This window comes from Nematostella vectensis, chromosome 2, assembly GCF_932526225.1.
Source record: "Nematostella vectensis chromosome 2, jaNemVect1.1, whole genome shotgun sequence".
NCBI classification, from domain to species: domain Eukaryota; kingdom Metazoa; phylum Cnidaria; class Anthozoa; order Actiniaria; family Edwardsiidae; genus Nematostella; species Nematostella vectensis.
This window is the reverse complement of record NC_064035.1, coordinates 9,668,920-9,689,346: the sequence shown is the minus strand read 5'-3', so window position 1 is coordinate 9,689,346 and position 20,427 is coordinate 9,668,920. Positions and strand designations below refer to the sequence as shown.

Below are 20,427 nucleotides of genomic sequence, written 5' to 3'. Positions count from 1 at the left end.
TTTTCTCCGGGTCTCCATGACTCGAATTATTTCCAATTCTGGAGCCTGATATATGGCGATTGTGACACAACGGCCGAAGGTCCACCTTCGGTCCTGAATAGACGTGCTATTTGTAGACAAAACTATAAAGCATAAGCTAGATCACTCTGGTATGTAGCCAAATCCGACAAAATAAACGTCCGGTGGAGATGCTGCAAAGGCGTAATAAAAATCCCTCTTTGTTCTTTCGGGGGTGGTCAGATTTTTATCTGAGAAATGACCCCTCCCCTCCAAGAAAAATCCTGGGTACGGGCCTGAATGAGCACATTGAATCTCCTTTAGACAGTGAATACTTCAGCGTAGAGCGTAGTTCATTTACTTTTCTTGTTTCTGAACACGTGCTCAGTGAGGACAAAAGGCTAAAGGAGGCAATATATTCTTAGGTCACAGCGTCACGCTAATTCCCTAGAGCCGCAAACGCGAAAAAGACCCCGGTATTTTTCTGTTCACCTCTCAGCGAACTGTGCGTGGCGTAACCGACTAAGACAGGCCTGGGATCCTGGTTATTGCCTCCCCATTAATGCGCGGGTACCTCAGGTTCCTTTGTGTTGTACAGTTCGCTAGATAGCGGTGCTGGGGCCGAAATCCTCAGCCTAGCCGTAAAGCTTTATGCTGCCATACGGCGTTTCAGCGTATGTCTGGAAGTATGGTCTTTTTTCTTTCTTTTTATGTCCTTTTTTCTGTTCTGAAGGAGGTTCGATCCTCGGGCGATTGGCTTACCTTTTCTTATTTCCTATCCGTAATGGCTTTATCAAGAATGCTTCTAACCAAAATAATGTTTGTTCTTAGGGGCGGAAAAGTCATGGCTTAGGAGACAATACAATTCTTATAAAAAAGCATTAAGTGGATAAATGTTTTTTTTCTTTTATTTACTACTGAGCTTTTCCCGCAGCTTTTTGGCTTTAGGGCTATAATGAGCCCGCAATACTTGTATTTTGATAAGTGTCATGCGTGAGATTGCCAATGGCGTCGAGAGTCAAATTTAAAGATTCCACAAGACCTTCTTGTATTGCCAGATATAGGCTTTATTTCATTACAAGTCATAAAATGGGAGTTCCAGGAACAACAAACAAATACTCTTTTCTATTTCCATAACCGGATTATTGTTTTGGCGAAAGCAAAGCCGAACTTCACACAAAGAATCGCCGGAACAGAAAGACACATGCTAATAAGGTTTTAATGATATGATCCGACTACGCGCCATGGATCGTACGATATGAGCGATCGATTTTACTACAATGGTTTGCGGTTAGACTGAATACCTTCGAGCTTGTTTGACGTTTGATCTGGACGTTGCAAGTGCCTTTACGATGTTTTGAGAGTCTCTCAGACTCCATCAAGAGTGTTGTGTTTATTATGACAGACGGGGAGGATAAAGTGGACGGTATTATTGCCAGGGTTTGGTACGAGCATGGACTATTTTGTACTACTCACCCTAAGTTGGTGATCTTTCTATCGACTGTTGTGGTTCTCACTTGTAGGTATGTATCATGCATTTATAGTTGGTTAGATACTTTTATGTATCTTACAAACCTGCCTGATCAATTAAATGAAACCGTTCAAAATGCCAATCAAGCGATTGAAGTTTGATTGAGTTTGATTACCAAATGTTTCATTGATCAGGCTAGGTGCTAAAAGTTAGGTAATACTTAAACACAAAATTACACTAAAAGGGCCAGTTCGCACGAGTACTCTAAGTTGTTTGTACATTGATAGTTGTTGATGGGACCTTTCAAGGGTTGACACAAGTAGACAGTGGACAAAAGTTTGTCCTCGGCGGGCTGAAGATCGAAGGATGTGATGGTCTGCAGGCTGAGGTGGCCTTTTTGAGACAAAAACACATTTCTGATTATCCTTGTCAATCAGGCCATGGCAAAATGAAATATGAACCAGAACCATATTACACCAGGTGCAGTTTGCTCGGCAATGGACAGCGATAGATACTAAACAGATTTTATTATTCAATAGAGTTTTAATTGTCTTTGTAAAACACTAGCTGTTACCACATGCCATGATTTGGTTTTCAGAGGTCACAGTTGATTGGCATGTATGCATTTGGTGTTCAGTTTAAAATGTTCAGTGTGGATTTGCACATAATTGGATAAGTTTCCCTTTGAGAGACAAAAACACATGCTGACAGTGGACAGAACCAGAAACAAAAGCAAACCTTCATGTAGTGTGGATTGGCCTTAAGAAAGGGTATCGTCCAGGTATACAGGAAATTGGCAGCTTCAGTTGTCACTTAGCTGTCAACCAAACTAGACTTTCTGGTCGGAATTCTAATTTGAAAAATATTAGAAATTTTATCAGAGCCCTCTTTCGTTGGCCGTGCTGATTACAATTAGAAATAAACACCCAATTACAATAAAGCCATTATCTTTTGGATATATCTTTGTATATTTTTGTAACAGTGCAACAAGTAAAACCATGAACACTGAAAATAGAAATTGAAATGTGTGTGTCCACCAAACAAATGCAATATTAAATGCAAACGAGTCTCAACAGGTTTTAGTTGGAATAAATGCTAGCTCCTGATTCATCAAAAGACAATTAACATTCTACTTATATTTTGGGTGTACGGTCTTACTGGCCACACTGTTAATTATTAGAACCTTTTCCTATTTTTAATATCCATCCGTTGAAGTTCTGCTGAAGCATTTCTAAATTGGTTTGAGATTGTTTTTACATTCAGCATCTAATGGCCCATAAAGGCAAGGCACAACTCAAAATGTGATTGTAAACCCAACAAAACTTCTCACACACCTTTGGGAGCTATTGTCAAGCAGACCACTGCGAAAAAGCAAGCCGGGCCAGGCCCTGAGGAGTGTGAGAAAAAAATTCCACTTCTTTTGTTCTTAGCCAGAGGGAAATACTACTTCAAACAAATGAATGTTGTGAGTGTGCAAGTAATTTTTTTCCTGCCAAGTCCATGAGGAACCAAATGAAGCACAAAGATATTTCAAGTTTTTCCCCCTACTTGCCTAAATTGGGGCGGCCTATTGAGGGTGGCAGAGGGAGTACCAGCCCCTCTCCTACTACAAGCACTGAATCGGTAAAAAAAGATAAAATCTAATGATGATAGAAAAAAGAACTTGATAAACATGAATTTTTCATGGGTGCCCACTGGTTTGTGTTGGGATTGAACAAAAGTGCCCTGATATATTAATAATAAAAGGGGGTTGGCAGACTAGGCATTATTTGTTGGTTGGGACTAAAACCAAGCCTTATGTGCCTTATAGGCTCGAAGAGGACAGGTAATAAAACAAGTATACCCATAAAACAAAGCAAATTATGGGCTTAATATTCTATAACAGAGTAATACTGATACCATAGTATCCTGTAACATATAGCCACTTTACATTTAACTGTCTGACTTGTATTGTCCTTGTTTGCCCCTACTTGATTTCTCAATGTTCCATTCATAGTGCCCCTCTGTTCATATGGCCTGGTATTTATGCAACAGAGGAGGGAAGAAGCAGCAGGATGGTCCCTGGAAACGAGACAACATTACCATGGGTAAGACAACATAACCATGGGTAAGACAACATGACCATGGGTAAGTCAACATTACCATGGGTAAGACAACATTACCATGGGTAAGACGACATAACCATGGGTAAGACAACATGACCATGGGTAAGTCAACATTACCATGGGTAAGACAACATTACCATGGGTAAGACGACAAAACCTTGGGTAAAATAGCTTTACCGTGGGTAAGACAACAAAATCATGGGTAAGACAATATTACCATGGGTAAGACAACATAACCATGGGTAAGACAATATTACCATGGGTAAGACAATATAACCATGGGTAGGACAACATTACCATGGGTAAGACAACATAACCATGGGTAAGACAATATTACCATGGGTAAGACAATATTACTGTGAGTAAGACAACATAACCATGGGTAAGACAACATAACCATGGATAAGACAATATTACCGTGAGTAAGATAGCATTACCATGGGTGAGACAACATTACTGTGGGTGAGACAATTTTATCATTGGTAAGACAACATTACCATGGGTAAGATAACATTACCATGGGTAAGACAACATTACCATGGGTAAGATAACATTACCATGGGTAAGACAACATTACCATGGGTAAGATAACATTACCATGGGTAAGACAACATTACCATGGGTAAGATAACATTACCATGGGTAAGACAACATTACCATGGGTAAGACAACATTACCATAGGTAAGACAACATTACCATGGGTAAGACAACATTACCATGGGTAAGACAATATTACCATGGTCGAGACAACATTACCATGGGTAAGACAACATTACCATGGGTAAGACAATATTACCATGGTTGAGACAAATTACCATGGGTAAGACAGCATTACCGTGGTTAAGACAACATTTCTATGGGCAAGATAGCGTTATCATGGTTAAGACTAAATTTTATTTTAAAAAAATAACATTGTATTTTTTCTAGTTTGCAGGGAAGCCTTTGCTCTCAGTTCTTCAGTTTGTAATAACAGTGAAACTAAAGCCATGGAATGCTGGACTACAATCAAATGAAGTCTTGCGAGTTGCTCTCAAACCAGCTTTCTTGGTGACAAACTCCCTAATGGATTACCAGAAAAAGTAAGTACATGTAGTAAGAATTAATGCCATGATCTGGCATGGTCTGGAAAAGAAGCAAGCAAATTTATGACTATTTTTTTAAAAGGATGTAGTGTTCGAGTGGGTAGGCTGTGTAGCCGGGCGAGGCCTGGGTACAAGAAAAAGTAAATCACCATATGGGATTATGTACATGCGGAAACTGAGCTAGTAAAGCGTTGTGTTGACAATCATCCTGTGTAATCTTTTCCATCCCGAAGTTAGACACTACAAAGGAATGTTTTGTTTGTCATTATAAACATATTATTAAATAATTATGAATTACCATATATTATCCATGCATGTGAGATGAACCTTTACTCAAAGCTCATTTTAATCAAAAACAATAATGATAATACTATTTTGAATCAATTAACCAAACATTTTCAGTTGTTTTGATTGTTTGAGTGACATAACACAGAATACAGTCTCCAGTGAGGGGAAACTCAAAACCTGTTATTTCTGTTTTTTTTGTATAACAGTGGAATAGGTCTACCAGACATGTGCCTCCATGTGGCCTCGCATGGCGCCATCAGGCAGAGGTCAGGGCTTAGGCTGCGAGACAGTCAGTTCCTACCAGCAGAAGGGTGTTTGCTACTCTCACCAGCAAACCTTTGGAATAAAAGCCTAGAAAGGTAGTGAGCCAATCCGACACTACCTTGCTTCTATGCAGGCAGCTGGTATTTGTGGTCATTTCATTTCTTCTTTTGGATCAGTAAAAGATAAGGCACACTTGGTTGGTGATTAACCTGAATAAGAGCCAACATCAAAAGGCTATTTGGTCTATCCCAAAGCATTTTTTTTGTATTTCAAAAAGGGGGTACTGCCCCTCCCTCTCTGCGCCCCCTCAAGAGGGGTAAGTTCATTGCAGGTTCTTATTGAAATTGCTAAATTACACAGAAATTATCAAAAAATATGAGAGAGTCTTTATAAACTAATTCACTATTTTTTTTAGATTTGAAGAGGATGATCATCTTGTTGATGATCTGTACCAGGAACATGGTCGTCCTGCTATCAACATTGCTTTGAAAGGTCTGTAGCTTTTCTGTGTACTTTACAGTAGTTCCTTTTTTAGCAGTGATGTCTCATGGTGGATTTTAGAGCCAAAATCAGAAATAAATAAATGGAAGACCTTTTTCGGTCATTGTACAAAGTTGAGCAACTCTTCCTAGACTTTAAATATGTTTCAGATACAATTCATTATTGACTATGGGGTAATGAGGGGGTGGGGGTGGGGCATGGTGGTTTTGCTCCCACTAGGTCTCCCACTTAACATTGCAGTGGTGATGGTGATGTGCACATTTCTTATGTATTTTTTATAATGCAGAGTTCATATTTGGTGTTCCTCTCAAGCACACTGGGCTGCACCCACAAGTGAAATGGAGTGGACATGAGCACAATATTAGATATGCTGTGACACTAATGCTGAATCCAGATGAACCAAGGTGGGTAAATAACAGCAGAACCCTGCAGTGGCCCATCCCTACCCTGTGCTAGCTACGGACCTGTAGGAGGCATAAACCACATGTAACTAACTGTGGTTGCCTATAGTTTTGTTGAAGGGTTGAGAAATCATCTATGGAAGCAGTTCCCAGGGATGGTTCATGAGGATCATGGTTCTCAAGTTGTTCACATCTATTACAAGGTGGGATATAAACTCTAAAAAAGAGTGGATGCAAAGACACCACATGAAACTAATCAGCCCTTGTCAAGTCTGCTTTGTATATATAAGAAGACTTGAGAAACATGTCATAGGTGCTCACAATTCAAGTGTGTTCCATATATTTTCTTACAGCAAAGATCTACTGTGAAATGAATAAAGTTGACAATGGAAAGTTTTTGTTACAAATGAATTGGTTTCTGACAGACAACAATATGTTGCAACAAGTATTACAGCTTTGACCATTATTTAGTCCAATGAGGTAAAAGCCGTTTGCTCCTAATTCACAAACAGAACACATTGCTTTGTAACTCATAATTCTTGTGATAAATTATTGTTTTATCCATGTGTTTTAGGGAGAAGGTGGAAGTTTGGTGGAGCTTGGACCCATAAGTGTTGCGTATTTTGTTGTGTTTTTATATCTGGCTTTTTCCGTTGGTAAGCATTTGAAAGGGATTGGCCTAGGGGAGGGATGGCAGGCCTAGAAAGGTTGGGAGGGTGTTAGTGGTGGGGTGACAAGGAGGCAGAGCATCTGGGTGTCAAAGCCCTTCATGGACCATGCAGAATTCTTGCCTTTTTTCACTGCTTTACTGTTATTGCCTCTAGAAGTTTATAACTTTATTGCATGTATCTAATTTATTCTGGTTTAAATTTGGTAAACAATAATATGTTTAAAATGTTTCTGTATCATTCATGGTCTCTACAGCCAAAAGATGCAACTGAATAACCCAGTATACAGGTTTTTGCAAATGATGTATTTTTTCTCTCCTTAGCTAAGATTGACATGGTGAAGTCAAAATGGGGTCTTGCATTCAGTGCAGTCATCACTGTCATTGCTTCACTTATCATGGCTGCTGGCCTTTGTACCATGTTTGGTCTGGTGCCAACCTTAAATAGCAGGTATAGATATGCAAAAGCTTTTGACACATAAATAAATATATTTAAAAATCATCCAAATACTATTTTATTTCCTTTTTAACAGCGTGACCAGTAAAATCGTTAGCACCAAAAATATGTATGGAATGTTTGTTCTCACCTTTACTTATGAGATATTCAAACAGTCAACAGTCAGCTTGAAGCAAGTCTCTGACTGCCTCTAGTGCTGAAAAACGCAAGACTAGTTCCAGTACCGCGCAGTTAAACCAGCCTTTTTGTTTTGAAATGGCAGCGTTTTACCGGCGAACTGTCACATTTCAACGAATGCTAAGAAAACTAGACCAAACCTAAGGCTATAATTTTCTTTATGACTCCCTTATTAGAACACAAATTTGTCATCTTTTGTACAGTATGGTTTTAATGCTGTACAATTAGTCAAAACAGCGACTGAAGTCAGCCTTTCGTACCTTTACTCGAACGATTCAACACTACGATTATGCTTGTTTTCACCATAGCATGTGCATGCGCATACGTTATTCAGCACTGTCCCTTTCACAGTACACTTTTATTGATTCTTTCTGTTGCCTTCTAACTGCCCTTATTTGTGTTGTGATATTTTATACTTTGTCTTTTACAGTGAGATATTTCCATACCTTGTTATCATGATTGGAGTGGAGAATATACTTGTTATTACCAAGTCTGTGGTCTCTACACCAGTTGACCTTGATGTAAAACACCGAGTTGCACAAGGTAAGCTAGTGACCCAATTTTATTATTATTTAACCAGAGTGTCTACAAAACAAAAACCTAAAACCTAAAACATGTGACCCCACATGCAACGACCCCAAAAATTTTGCCGATATTATTTAGCCTAACTTGTTTCCCAAAATGGCTACGTCGTGTGAAAGTTTCATGTAGAATCAGTGATCCTTATGAGATAATTAGCTAGTTCGATTTGTTTTCTTTTTTTAATTGGAAAATAGGGAAAAGCACTACTTGTGTTTCCAGGTGGTCGTTTCTTAAAACGCTGATAAACTCAGAAACCCGGAAAGTCACCTGGTAAACTTTTCGGGTGTTTCTTCCAAAATCTTAATTGCACGCTATTTAACAGGTAATCGCTCCATGTTCTAGTTGTGTCGAGTTGTAGAAAGTTTTCATCTCAGAGAAAACCATTCCACTGCCCGGTAAAAAGTGGGCCAATCAAGGCTAACATCATTTTATGGTTTCATCTCTGTCAAATGATTTGACATTTAGCTGTCACAGTGCACCTTAAAAAATATAAACAGCTTTGCGAAATTATTAGAAGTATTTCTACAAAATGAGATTTTATTTACTTGTGTCTGAAAAATGAGTTTAATTACCATTTTCAATGTGACAAATAACGACGATTCAAATGCTTTGTTCATTGGTGCGCGCAAATGAGAATATTTCTTTCATGAAAAGCACAACAATACTCGCTGAATTACCTCATTAGGATCACTGATTTCATATGAAACTTTCGCCCTGTGTAGCCATTTAAGAAACAAGGTAGACTAAATAATTACTGCTATTTTTGGTGGGTCCTAGCTTTTGGGGTCACAGGTTTTAGGTATTAGGTCTTAGGTCTTCGTTTTGTAGACACCCAATTTAACCAGTACTTAACGTAGAGTAAATCTAATATTTTGTTCTTGTCTTGGTCTTTCTTGCTCCGACTAGATTTTATTTTGTTAAAAAAGAGAGCTTAGAATATGCCACCTTCCTCTTGTACCCAGAATGAATTAGTAAATAAACAGGCCCCTAGCCAGTAGGGATCGGGGATGATCGGGGAAAATTGAGTACCACTGCTAAGCTAGGACGAGAAATGGTCTGCTAAATGGGTAAACAATCTCCCTCTCTTAGAATCCTGGCTTCAGGCCGGATATATGTTTACTTATTGTTATTTTTGTATTTTGCAGGATTGAGTAAGGAGGGCAAATACATGTTGAAAAATCTTCTGTGGGAGATTCTTGTGCTTGGCTTGGGCTACCTAACATATGTGCATGCTATTCAGGTAATGACTATTGCAGTTTTAACATAGTTTTTAACTTCTGACATATTGTCCATGTAAAAATGTGTTGCATTATTCAGTGGCTAAAACTCTGAAATGAATATATGTTGCATCCTCAATAACATTTGTTATGAAAGTAGATTGAAGATTGTAATAATTTGACATGTCTATTGCATCGGACACCATTAACATTCAAAAAATCACTTTTGGAATCCTGAATTAAATTTGACTTCTTTGTTACTTATCATTATTGAAACGTTTTTTTTTTCTTTGCAGGAGTTTGCCTTGTTTGCTCTTGTGGGTCTGCTAACAGATTTTTTCCTTCAAGTGTTCATGTTTGCCACCATCTTATCTATTGATATCCGTCGCATGGAGGTACAGAGAAGCTATGCCTATACCAAAACCTCAACATACCATAGATAGCCTCAGGATACCTTTGTTACTGTACAGCCATACCATAGATAGCCTCAGGATACCTTTGTTACTGTACAGCCATACCATAGATAGCCTCAGGATACCTTTGTTACTGTACAGCCATACCATAGATAACCTCAGGATACCTTTGTTACTGTACAGCCATACCATAGATAACCTCAGGATACCTTTGTTACTGTACAGCCATACCATAGATAACCTCAGGATACCTTTGTTACTGTACAGCCATACCATAGATAGCCTCAGGATACCTTTGTTACTGTACAGCCATACCATAGATAGCCTCAGGATACCTTTGTTACTGTACAGCATGCAACACCATAGGACATCTTGTTAAACCATTCAACACCTTACCACATGCCTCTCAGAAAGGATTTAGGAGAGCTGTGGTGATTCATTAGAAAAATTATTTTTTCATTTAGGCAAAGCCAGACAAGAAAAGAATCCCCATGAATCCGCGTTTGCTTGCAAACATCCATAAGCACAGCATTCAATTATGACAACATACAGTAGCCTTAATGATATCATAGAGCACTCTCCCAATATGCTTATAGTTGTATTTTTGATAAGCTCAAAAAAAGCCAGAGGTCAATGGGTTTAGTGAAGCATCTTCATCTATGAAATGGGCCTCAGAGCTTATATAGACTCTTTTCGCTAGTTGTCTGATATACAGGGTATTCTACTGAGACAAAGAGGCAGACTGCACAGCTCCACAACAGAAGCAACATCCAATGTTCAACCAGTGCATCTTCTCCCGCCCCTCCCCCCTGCATCTGTGAAATCGCCAGGAACTCCTCATCCTAGTACTGCACTGCCTCTACGCAAATCCAAAAGACTTGAGATAGCATATTTCTGGGCAAGCACAAGGATTGTGCAAAAGGCTTTGATGGTGAGGGTTACTAGTTCTTCCGCTCTGTGAGCCAAATCTGTATGGCTTGTTATAGTGTATTTGGGGAGGATGTCATTCAATGGAAATAAAGAGATAATTTGATGAAACAAAACTTTAAAATTGCCATTCACTCTTCCCAGAACCTCCTACTCATTGATGTGCCTTACTTAAAAAAGCTGACAATTTGCAATTATCAGTTGTTTTAGGTTAACGTGTTCAATAAATCTCGGCAGACCCTTGGCAAATGTCATTTAATGGAAACTCACACTTGTTTAGCTATTAACATTAATTAGAAAAAAATGCTTGTCATCTTTTCTTGTCTATGTCATGCAGGTGTTTGCAGTCATGTACTTCCTTTACATGGTTTTCTTTGTCCCGTCCACACTGAGTACGGCAGATGAGCAGGGTCCAAACCCTGATGATGAATCACTCATTGAGAAAATGATCCGTGAGGCTTTCCAGGACTCTGCAACGAAGGACCACGCCATACCAGACCCTGACAGGCCACTTTCTGGCACTCAGGGTCACAAGAGCATGCAGCAAAACCTTGACCAGATCCCACAATCTGCTTCCTGGACCAGCCTGTCCAATAAACACTGGCCTCAGCTATTAAGCTACTATGATATCAGTCTTGTTGGAAGGTATGGTCAGCCCTTCCACTCTTGAAAGAGTATCCAAAGCATTGAGTTTTTGCTTGGTTACAAAAGATGGAATAGTAGCTGTGCTCAAAATTGTTCTCTATGCAAGTTTTGAGAATGAATTTATGTTCATTATGACTTTTGGTTTGAGAATCAGGTTACCTAGTTATTTTATATATTTGTATGCTATTTTGTAAGGGATATAGTAACTGGTATGTGTTGAAAATTCCAAGGCACGACGGAAGGGGAGAAACCATGCATAATTAAAATTCCCCTTTTCATGTTACTTTAGTACCCCTTGCAAACAAGTCAGTTGTGGTAATGAGTAATGCTTGGATATTCTCTTAGGTACATCAGCCTTCTGCCTGCTGTACATATTCATGTCAATATTAACACCTTGGAGCTTGCATCATCGGGTAACACAAGGCAGGATCCCCCTCTAACCACGCCTATTCCCCCAGAGCTGGTGGAGGCAGGATCAGGTGATGAGGCTGAAGCACTGGACCCTGAATACTACCTGAATGCATTGTACTGTGTTCTGCTTGGCATGTTGGCCATGATCATACTCTTCTTCATTTGCAAGTATCTGAATGACCTGCAGATCAGCCCACGCATTGCAGGGCGGGGTAGAAGAACCACAGGGAGTCATGACGAGTTGACAGAGGCAGTACCCATGCGACTGATTGGCCATCCCCAGGTATATGTGGTCTTATAAGGGGGTCATGCCTTGCATGTTTAGTTTTTTGTAGAATGCAAATTAACCTCACTAGGGATAATTAACTGTGTTTCACGTGTCATACTAGTCCAAAACTCTAACAAATGTATGCTTGGAATTGTTCCCTTCCATTATTTTAACTCGTTCTCTAATACGCTCCAGTGGTCTCGACTGTTTCAAACAATGCTATGCACACGTTTGTTGGTGTATTGGACAACCCTCTCTCATATGACTGACTGCGTGTCAGGAAAAGGTGCGTATTGTGATGCTCAGGACTCACAAATGCTCATGTCTTTTCCTTTATTTTCGAACGGTAGAATGTCGAGCATGTGATATGTACGCTGTCTGGCATTGTCAGCATATGCCTGAGTGGAGAAATCCGAGTTTGGGACCGCTCTTCTGGGGACTGCCTTCGAGTCGTCAATAGAATGGGGTAAGAAGGGTCCATTAGAATTAATAAAGGGTTGCAATGTTTTTGGTCATAGTTTTTTTTATTAGAAAGCGGTTGGGGGGGTTCTTGTAAACCATTGGCTCTCAACTTCTAAAGTTTTTCCTACCACCATGCGTTATATACTAATCCAAATATGGGTGAACAGTTGTAACAGAACACGATGAAGCCAACAATGTAATCCCAACATCTTAGGTTTAGTGCAGCAAAACCCTCAAGAGAGAGCTGGCAGAACTTCGACATCTAATAATAACCAAAAATAGTATCTAGGGAATGCAAAAGTCAGTTCTAGTTTGATTTTAAGTCTATATCTTTTATCATCGTCTTGATCTTTATGATATTTATAACTAGCTGGATATTTATAAGTAGCTGTACTGAATTCGAGACTACGTTGACTGATTGTGTCTTATCCTATCATCCAGGAGAAACCCCATCAGACCCAGACGAAGGCGGCGCCCTAGCTCAAGGGGGGCAAAGAGACCTTTTGGCTGGGACGAACATTTCACAACAGCCCGTTATTTTGAAAGTCTGGTGACTCAAGACGCTGATACACAGGAAAATCCAGAGATGCAACCAGACCCTAGTGATCCTATTGGGGACCCTGTGGGAATTCCAGTATCCGGTGCTCACAAAAGCACAGACATCAAGCGGAACTACAGCGGCTCCTTTGGCTCCAGCACAAGTGCTGCCTCGGGTTTTGACTTTAGTCCATATTGTCAAGATAGGGGTTCCCCAGGGATTAGTCCTTGGCCTTGGTCTAGTGATGAGGAAAGTTCTGTGTCAGAGGGCTCATGTAAGGAGGAGGAGACAGATGGTGTTGATGAAAGCAAGATACCACCACCCTGTGGACCGTCGTCTTCTGTTTGGTGCCTGGACTGCCGTGGTGATATTTTGGCTACCGGGTGCAGTGATGGCTCAGTAGAGGTAGGCCTTCAATTGACGCTAGGGAAAAATACCAAGTTCACACAAACTGGCCTTTACTTAACCGATTAAGAAAAAGGGAAGTCCATTTTTTTTCTTTCGGAAAGCAATTTCTTACACATATTCTAGAGCTGCCTTTAATTTAAATTGCAATGTTAGTTTATAAATTGCATATTTTGAATAAAGCTGTTGTCATCATATGAATGATCTTGAATTCATCTAAATACCCATTTGTAAGTATCTGTACCAAACCGGAAGCGGATACAGGATTTGTTATTGCGTGGGTTAAATTTATGACACTGCTTTCCCTACCTTTTCTGCTAATGCTTCATCTGTACTTACATTCTATGTCATCTCTTAGCTTTGGAGCCTGAGCTCCGGTCGTCAGATCTGTGTTTACTGCGAAAATAGGCAAGGTGTCACGAGCGTTACCTTCTTACCAAACAGGTACTGCGTGCGCGGCAAACCTTAAACAACGTTCATACCAATATAATGGCATAGATATAGCGTTTGTTTGAGTTTGAATAATATTCTGTTCCAATGTACGATGTCTATTTGATAGCAGCGTCTTAACGAAAACATACAATGTACAATGGAACCCAAGTCGAATAATTTATATACTTCTCAAGATACGTGAGTTATCTCTACTCTCTCTAACTCCCCACCAATTCGAACTGTCTTCGTCTCCTTCAAAGGTCCAGTACTGCATTCCCCAACTGGGTTAAAATCCGAGTATAACTGTAGAGATGATTGTTTGTATCTTACGTACAGTCCGCAGGTAGTGGTGGCTCGGTTGGACGGCACTCTGGATTTTCTCACTCTTATCTCACCCACCGCCTCAAGTGTGATGTTCTCACTGGACGCGTCCCCCGTCAAACGCACGAGCTCGCCACGCATGTCACGTAAGCCCTTGAGCCCCGAATCCGGGACTAGTAGCGTCAGCGGTGATCCTCTAAATCCCACGCATGCGTCGCCTACGATGTGCAGCTTGACACATAGAGTGCGGGCTCATCACCAGCCTGTGAGTGTGTTGGTAGCCTCGGAGGGGCGTGTTGTCACCGGAAGTCATGACAGAACGCTAAAGGTAATGCCATGGAGATCATGTATAGCCCAGTAGTAAGATTTAGTATAGCCCAATAGTATAACGCATAACGCTAAAAATTGTTGACCAGCGTCACATTTATATTGCCTTTTGACGGATATGGATTGTTAACATTATGTTATTTGCAGGTTTTCCGTACAGACCACTGCGTGCGCATCTTTACGCTGCACGGTCACAGAGATGGTATCACCGAGCTTAAGGTGGATTCGGTAGGTAACAACATGCTATCTTGAATGGTGTATCATAACTAGCCATACCTTAAGTACCGTAGCTAATGAGATGGCATTACCAAGCACAGTACCTATGCATAATGCAATTTAGAAAGCTTCAAGGGTTGTGTGGGCGCGGTGGGAAAAATAAGTAAATCGACAGGGTTAAAATAGATACGATTTGCACCAAATAAAAAATAACCGAATAAGTTGATTTGCTCAGTGTTTAAAGAGATTGCTACCGGTACATAGCAAAAAAGGAATTCGAATTAGATCACTCTTTTCAATGTCGTTAACATCAACTTTGTTTTACAATAATTTCAGAATAACCCAGATATTGTAATCAGCGGTGCATCGAATGGTGGCGTGCGCGTGTGGGATCTGAGCACAGGCGAGTGTTTACAGCACCTGCGTGGTCATACATGCGCAATTACCACCGTGGCTAGCACGCATGCGCACCTGATCAGCGTCAGTATTGATAACTCAATGTGCGTTTGGGAGCGGTCAACGGGCAAGTGTCTCCACTACAATCTAAGACAGGTAAAAAAGCAGTGTTAACATTAATGTATGCAACTCGCCCGTTTTTAATTAAAACACGTTTCGTTAGTGATTGTACAATGAGTTGTCCGTGTGCTCACTCAAAGAGACGGGAGCTAGCTTAAAGGATCCTGCATGATTTTTATGTTATTTTTGGTAATCCCCTAATGTATTGGAATTAGCCAACGGAAAAATTAAAAATTCCATATGCAATTACTTTATATTTTTGTCGTGCAAAGGCCTGTACTCAAACTGTGACACTGTAACACCATTTGTGCTCAACTAGCTGTTCCCTCAAAGGCTTCACTTGACTTTCTTGCATCGCTTTGCTCTACGACCAAATGGTACAAATTGGAGATAATTACATTGCATTATTAATGCTATGTGTTCTGCACAGATCCCGGATTTGTGCTCAAATGTAGCTATGCTGACCGATAACCTGTTCGTCACTGGAGGGCAGGTGCGTTATTAGCAGGGTGACACTGGGGTGTAGTAGGATGCTAGGTGCGTTATTAGTAGGGTGACACTGGGATGAAGTAGGATGCTAGGTGCGTTATTAATAGGGTGACACTGGTATGAAGTAGGATGCTAGGTGTGTTATTAGTAGGGTGACACTGGTATGTAGTAGGATGCTAGGTGCATTATTAGCAGGGTGACACTGGGATGAAGTAGGATGCTAGGTGCGTTATTAGTAGGGTGACACTGGTATGTAGTAGGATGCTAGGTGCGTTATTAGTAGGGTGACACTGGTATGTAGTAGGATGCTAGGTGCGTTATTAGTAGGGTGACACTGGGGTGTAGTAGGATGCTAGGTGCGTTATTGTAGGGTGACACTGGGATGAAGTAGGATGCTAGGTGCGTTATTAGTAGGGTGACACTGGGATGAAGTAGGATGCTAGGTGCGTTATTAGTAGGGTGACACTGGGATGAAGTAGGATGCTAGGTGCGTTATTAGTAGGGTGACACTGGGATGAAGTAGGATGCTAGGTGCGTTATTAGTAGGGTGACACTGGGATGTAGTAGGATGCTAGGCGCGTTATTGTAGGGTGATTTTAATAGGATGTAACAGTGTGGTGTGTGTGTTGTGTGAATAGGGTGTTACCAGGGTGTAGTAGGGTGTTACTAGGATGTATTATGGGGCAAGGTGCGTTATTGGTAGGGTGCTACCAGGATGTAGTGGGGTGCTAGGTATGTTGCAAAAAGGGTGTTACCATGGTTTACTAGGGAGCTTAAAATAGTAAGTCTTCTGTGGTAAGATAAAATGTTCTTGTGCACTTTCTGGTCGATGCACCTATAAAGACCGATTCACGGAAGAAATCTAATCTTTCTTTTCTGGGAATAGGGCGTCATCGTCGTGTGGGATCTCTTGGCAGGGAAGCCAGTCAAGTGCGTTTCTCTGGGTAACGGTGACAGTTCGGTTTTTGTTCGTAATGTGTTGGTCTGTGACACGGCTACAGTGGTGTGCGAGTTCGGCAAAGACTTGCGTGTTGTCACCTTTCCATTCGTCACGAACAAGGCTGAGTGACTTCCTGGAAAAACATCATTTCCCAGAACTTATGTCAAGTTATGCTGACGTCATGGGGTCCATGAGACTGAGCACAGCACACGCAGGGATACCTGTGTTTCTCCGCATAGTGATCGGCAATTCTTCCCAGACTTTTATAGGAAATTTTAGCAACTACCCAGTCTACCTCAAGACCTCACCATTGTATTGGCCACAATTTTAGGAATTGAATTACAGAGAAAGTTTCGGATAGTTGCTCTTAAGCCTTGGTGGTAACAAGAAGTATACGCCCTTTTAAGAATGACATTGGAATGATGGAGTAAATAAGGCAAACAGATGTCTGGTCTTCCTGGAAATGGTAATGCTCGTTTAGTTGATACGCTCTTCTACACCAAACTGTATGCACGGAAAGACCAAACTGTGACCTTGGGCACCCTTTACGTTCCGCGGTGGGACTGGCTACAACTGAGACGGAGAGGCATGGAGACGAATAAAATTATCCCGAAGATAGTTGAATAAGAATGTCTTGCCGTACTAGGGAAAATCTGCTACAGGTTATGAGAAAACCGAGAAATTTTATTTTAAGCAAAACGTGTATTTACAATATTAAATACATGTCATATAGTTTGCGTGTTGAGTGTATTCTTTTTGTGAATCCGACGGTTATTCTACTGTAGCTAGAAAATGGTGCAGGAGCACATTTCAGCTGTAACCTTATGCACTCTGAGAATCAATTCATCCTGCAGTGCATCCTACAGTTAATCTTTTGCAAGAGTATATTTTCCTAGATAATCAGACCGTCGAGTTAGTCGGTTCTTCAAAAGTAATGCTTTATTACATCCCATTCCATCAAATAACTACCTAGGTCGGATTGCTTTTTTTGAGTATTTCAACATAACCAGGAAAGTCCTCACACTTCCCTGACATAACCCAGCACTATTCTTATATTATTATTTTTAGATGAAAATGGGATGATTGATGTTCTCGTTCTAGACCGTGAAACGAGTTTTCACGTCGTGGTTCGGATGAAAACGGCTGAAATGAATCAGTCAGTCAATTTCAAAGTGCATTTCACGTCTGGCTCTTAGGGCTTTCTATTACTCTCTGCTGTCGCCTTTCTATTTGGCTAAAGTCAAAACATGTTTGGTCACCGTGTAATGTCCTTAATTTCTTGGAAATGATGGCCAAGTCGTTCAAATGGGAAGCGACTGCGTGGGATCCCATATACTTGGGCCTCCCTTCAGCAATTATGTTTATATTTCCTGCCATGTGGGACGCGAAGGACAGCAAAAACACTACGGTTATTAACGCAAAAGTCTTTGCTGCTTTTTTGTCATTACGAATGCTGTTTGGGGTGCTCCCAGAAGATAGAGGTGCAGGCGTTGACGCGGAAATGCTGCTAAGTTGACGGTGCGAGGCTCGTGTGATCTCAGTGTAGCAGACAATTATCACAACAAAGGGGAAGAAGAAAGATAGGATGACAATTATTTGTCGATAGTAACTGTCACCAGTGAGAACCGTAGGGAGGCACACAAGAACGGGCGAAACCCAGATAAAGGCGATGGTCACAAGGGCTGTCGTTTTAGTCACGAGTTGTGCGTATTTCAAAGGCCTTGAACTCGCCGTGTATCTGTCTACGGTTAAAGCGCTTATATTTAATGCCGGGACGAGTTGCAAATAGATCCAGGCAAAAGCATTCGCTTCGCAGATGATATTCAAAGGATTTCCCACTGCGCCCACTACAAAATCACTAGCTGCCAGAGAGGGTAAAAGATGTTTGACATTATATGCAGTCTTCACGTCGACTCTTAGAGCTTTCTATTACTTTCTACCGTCGCCTTTCTATTTGGCTATGGTCCAAACATGTTTGGTCCCCGTGTAATGTCCCTTATTTCTCGGAAATGGGCCACGTCGTTCAAATGGGAAGCGACTACGTGGGATCCTCTTTGGCTTTGGTTTGTCCCAAGTTGTTTGCAACTGTCAAGCACCTTCGGCAAAACAGCTGCATGAAAGCTCTTCTAAACGACGCATTTCTCGATGCGTAAATGATGGGGTTTAAAGCGGAGCTGAGAAACATGAAAACATCAAGCCATCCCATATACTTGGGCTTCCCTTCAACAATTATGATTATATTTCCTGCCATGTGGGGCGCGAAGGACAGCAAAAACACTACGGTTATTAACGCAAAAGTCTTTGCTGCTTTTTTGTCATTACGAATGCTGTTTGGGGTGCTCCCAGAAGATAGAGGTGCAGGCGTCGTCGCGGAAATGCGGCTAAGTTGACGGTGAGAGGCTCGTGTGATCTCAGTGTAGCAGACAATTATCACAACAAAGGGGAAGAAGAAAGATAGGATGACAATTATTTGTCGATAGTAACTGTCACCAGTGAGAACCGTAGGGAGGCACACAAGAACGGGCGAAACCCAAATAAAGGCGATGGCCACAAGGGCTGTCGTTTTCGTCACGAGTTGTGCGTATCTCAAAGGCCTTGAAATCGCCGTGTATCTGTCTACGGTTAAAGCGCTTATATTTAATGCCGGGACGAGTTGCAAATAGATCCAGGCAAAAGCATTCGCTTCGCGGATGATATTCAAAGGATTTCCCACTGCGCCCACTACAAAATCACTAGCTGCCAGAGATGCTAAAAAGATGTTCGACATTGTATGCAGTCTTGAGGTCCGGTACAGTGTTATCAGCACTAGCGAGTTGCCAACAACTGCTACTAACCCAGACAACACGTTAATAAAAATAAAGTACGGATTCGATGTCAGAGATGCTCCTGGACCCTTACTCATAGTTTTTTCTTCAGAGCCTGTGCCCTTTACAGTGACGACGTCGCTATAGATAGCTTTGAAGCTAGAAGATAAGTGTTGTGCTTCGTAGTTCAACCACTGCCAGCTGTTCATTATCCCGCTGCTTGATCTTCGAGAAACCCTAATCTGTGTCAAACGTAAGCAAATAGCGCTCTAGGTTATACCCAAGAACAAATCCATTACCACGAACAATGTTATGTAATCTCCGATGACTTCATCATGTTCAGTGAGACTTGTTTCACTTTCTTTTATGATTTTAGTTTGAATTGTCCATGTAATAGCAAAAATGTTAATATTTCTTCTTTACTTCTTGCGCCATATTTCAATGTACTTCATTTGATATTTTTATATTCAATCACGACAGAACACCTGCGACGGCTTTCCTCCCAGATAAAAACCTTTTACCTTACCGACTTTTCACGACAGTTTTAAACAGCGCTAATTAAAACAGTGAACTTTGGTGATGGCAATTATCTGTTGCAACCTATCAAATCGCTGGGACCAAAAGTATGGACAGTTCTGATGTATTCGCATATTTTGAGACCCAGAACAACCAATCAGTAGAATATTCAACAATTCAAACAATTTTGTAGACCTCATAACCACCAACGCTAGCAGCTAATTCTGCAAAAAAGGCAAACAATGGATAAACTCTTATTTGTATCTTGGTTCACGCGTGACACTAGCGAGACAGATTTCTGTCTGTCTCAGCAAACTCAAACTTTGCGCAAAGCAACGTTTTGTTTTGTCTCTCGGGATCTGTTAAAAAGAATCTCATGTTTAAAATAAAAATATAAAGCACTTGAAGACTTGCTTGTTTGTAATGCGATGCTTCGCATCTTCGAGTAAAAGCCTGGGAGAATGTCTCGAAACTAGTGGGCCGATACTCGTAGGTATTGGTAGGAGGGCCTTGAAAGTATACTCTGGGTTCCAGCGCTGTAAACAAATAGCCTGCGAGTAGTGGTCCCCTTCTCTCTTAGGCCGGCA

At 41.0% G+C, this 20,427-nt stretch overlaps 2 protein-coding genes and 1 long non-coding RNA gene across 6 annotated transcripts; 1 reads left to right on the top strand and 2 right to left on the bottom strand.

The window, feature by feature from the left end:
- The first annotated feature begins 954 nt into the window (after positions 1–954).
- On the top strand, positions 955–17,257 carry LOC5521218 (sterol regulatory element-binding protein cleavage-activating protein). 4 transcript variants are annotated; one of them, XM_048723776.1, is made up of 23 exons: positions 955–1,520; positions 3,465–3,555; positions 4,502–4,653; positions 5,151–5,303; positions 5,624–5,700; positions 5,996–6,113; positions 6,220–6,313; positions 6,685–6,766; positions 7,102–7,228; positions 7,842–7,954; positions 9,139–9,233; positions 9,507–9,605; positions 10,324–10,554; positions 10,888–11,195; positions 11,541–11,889; positions 12,225–12,340; positions 12,778–13,279; positions 13,638–13,723; positions 14,048–14,360; positions 14,507–14,587; positions 14,912–15,127; positions 15,522–15,584; positions 16,467–17,257. In XM_048723776.1, the coding sequence occupies exons 1-23, from the start codon at positions 1,396–1,398 to the stop codon at positions 16,647–16,649; spliced, it is 3,774 nt and encodes a 1,257-aa protein (XP_048579733.1). In that variant the 5' UTR covers positions 955–1,395; the 3' UTR covers positions 16,650–17,257. The 4 variants fall into 4 exon arrangements, with proteins under 4 accessions (XP_048579733.1, XP_048579735.1, XP_048579734.1 ...); XM_048723778.1 differs by lacking the exons at positions 955–1,520; positions 3,465–3,555 and adding an exon at positions 4,111–4,115; XM_048723777.1 differs by lacking the exons at positions 955–1,520; positions 3,465–3,555 and adding an exon at positions 4,297–4,335.
- Positions 12,380–14,174, bottom strand: LOC125561020. The gene is made up of 3 exons (XR_007307018.1): positions 14,046–14,174; positions 13,589–13,675; positions 12,380–13,297 (listed from the first exon to the last, which is right to left on the bottom strand). It is a non-coding gene; the product is annotated as an uncharacterized LOC125561020 (long non-coding RNA).
- LOC125561018 (dopamine receptor 3-like) lies at positions 17,184–20,395 on the bottom strand. The gene has a single exon (XM_048723780.1). It carries the CDS (start codon positions 19,531–19,533, stop codon positions 18,559–18,561), a length of 975 nt encoding a protein of 324 aa, XP_048579737.1. The 5' UTR covers positions 19,534–20,395; the 3' UTR covers positions 17,184–18,558.
- Between the last annotated feature and the right edge of the window lie 32 nt (positions 20,396–20,427).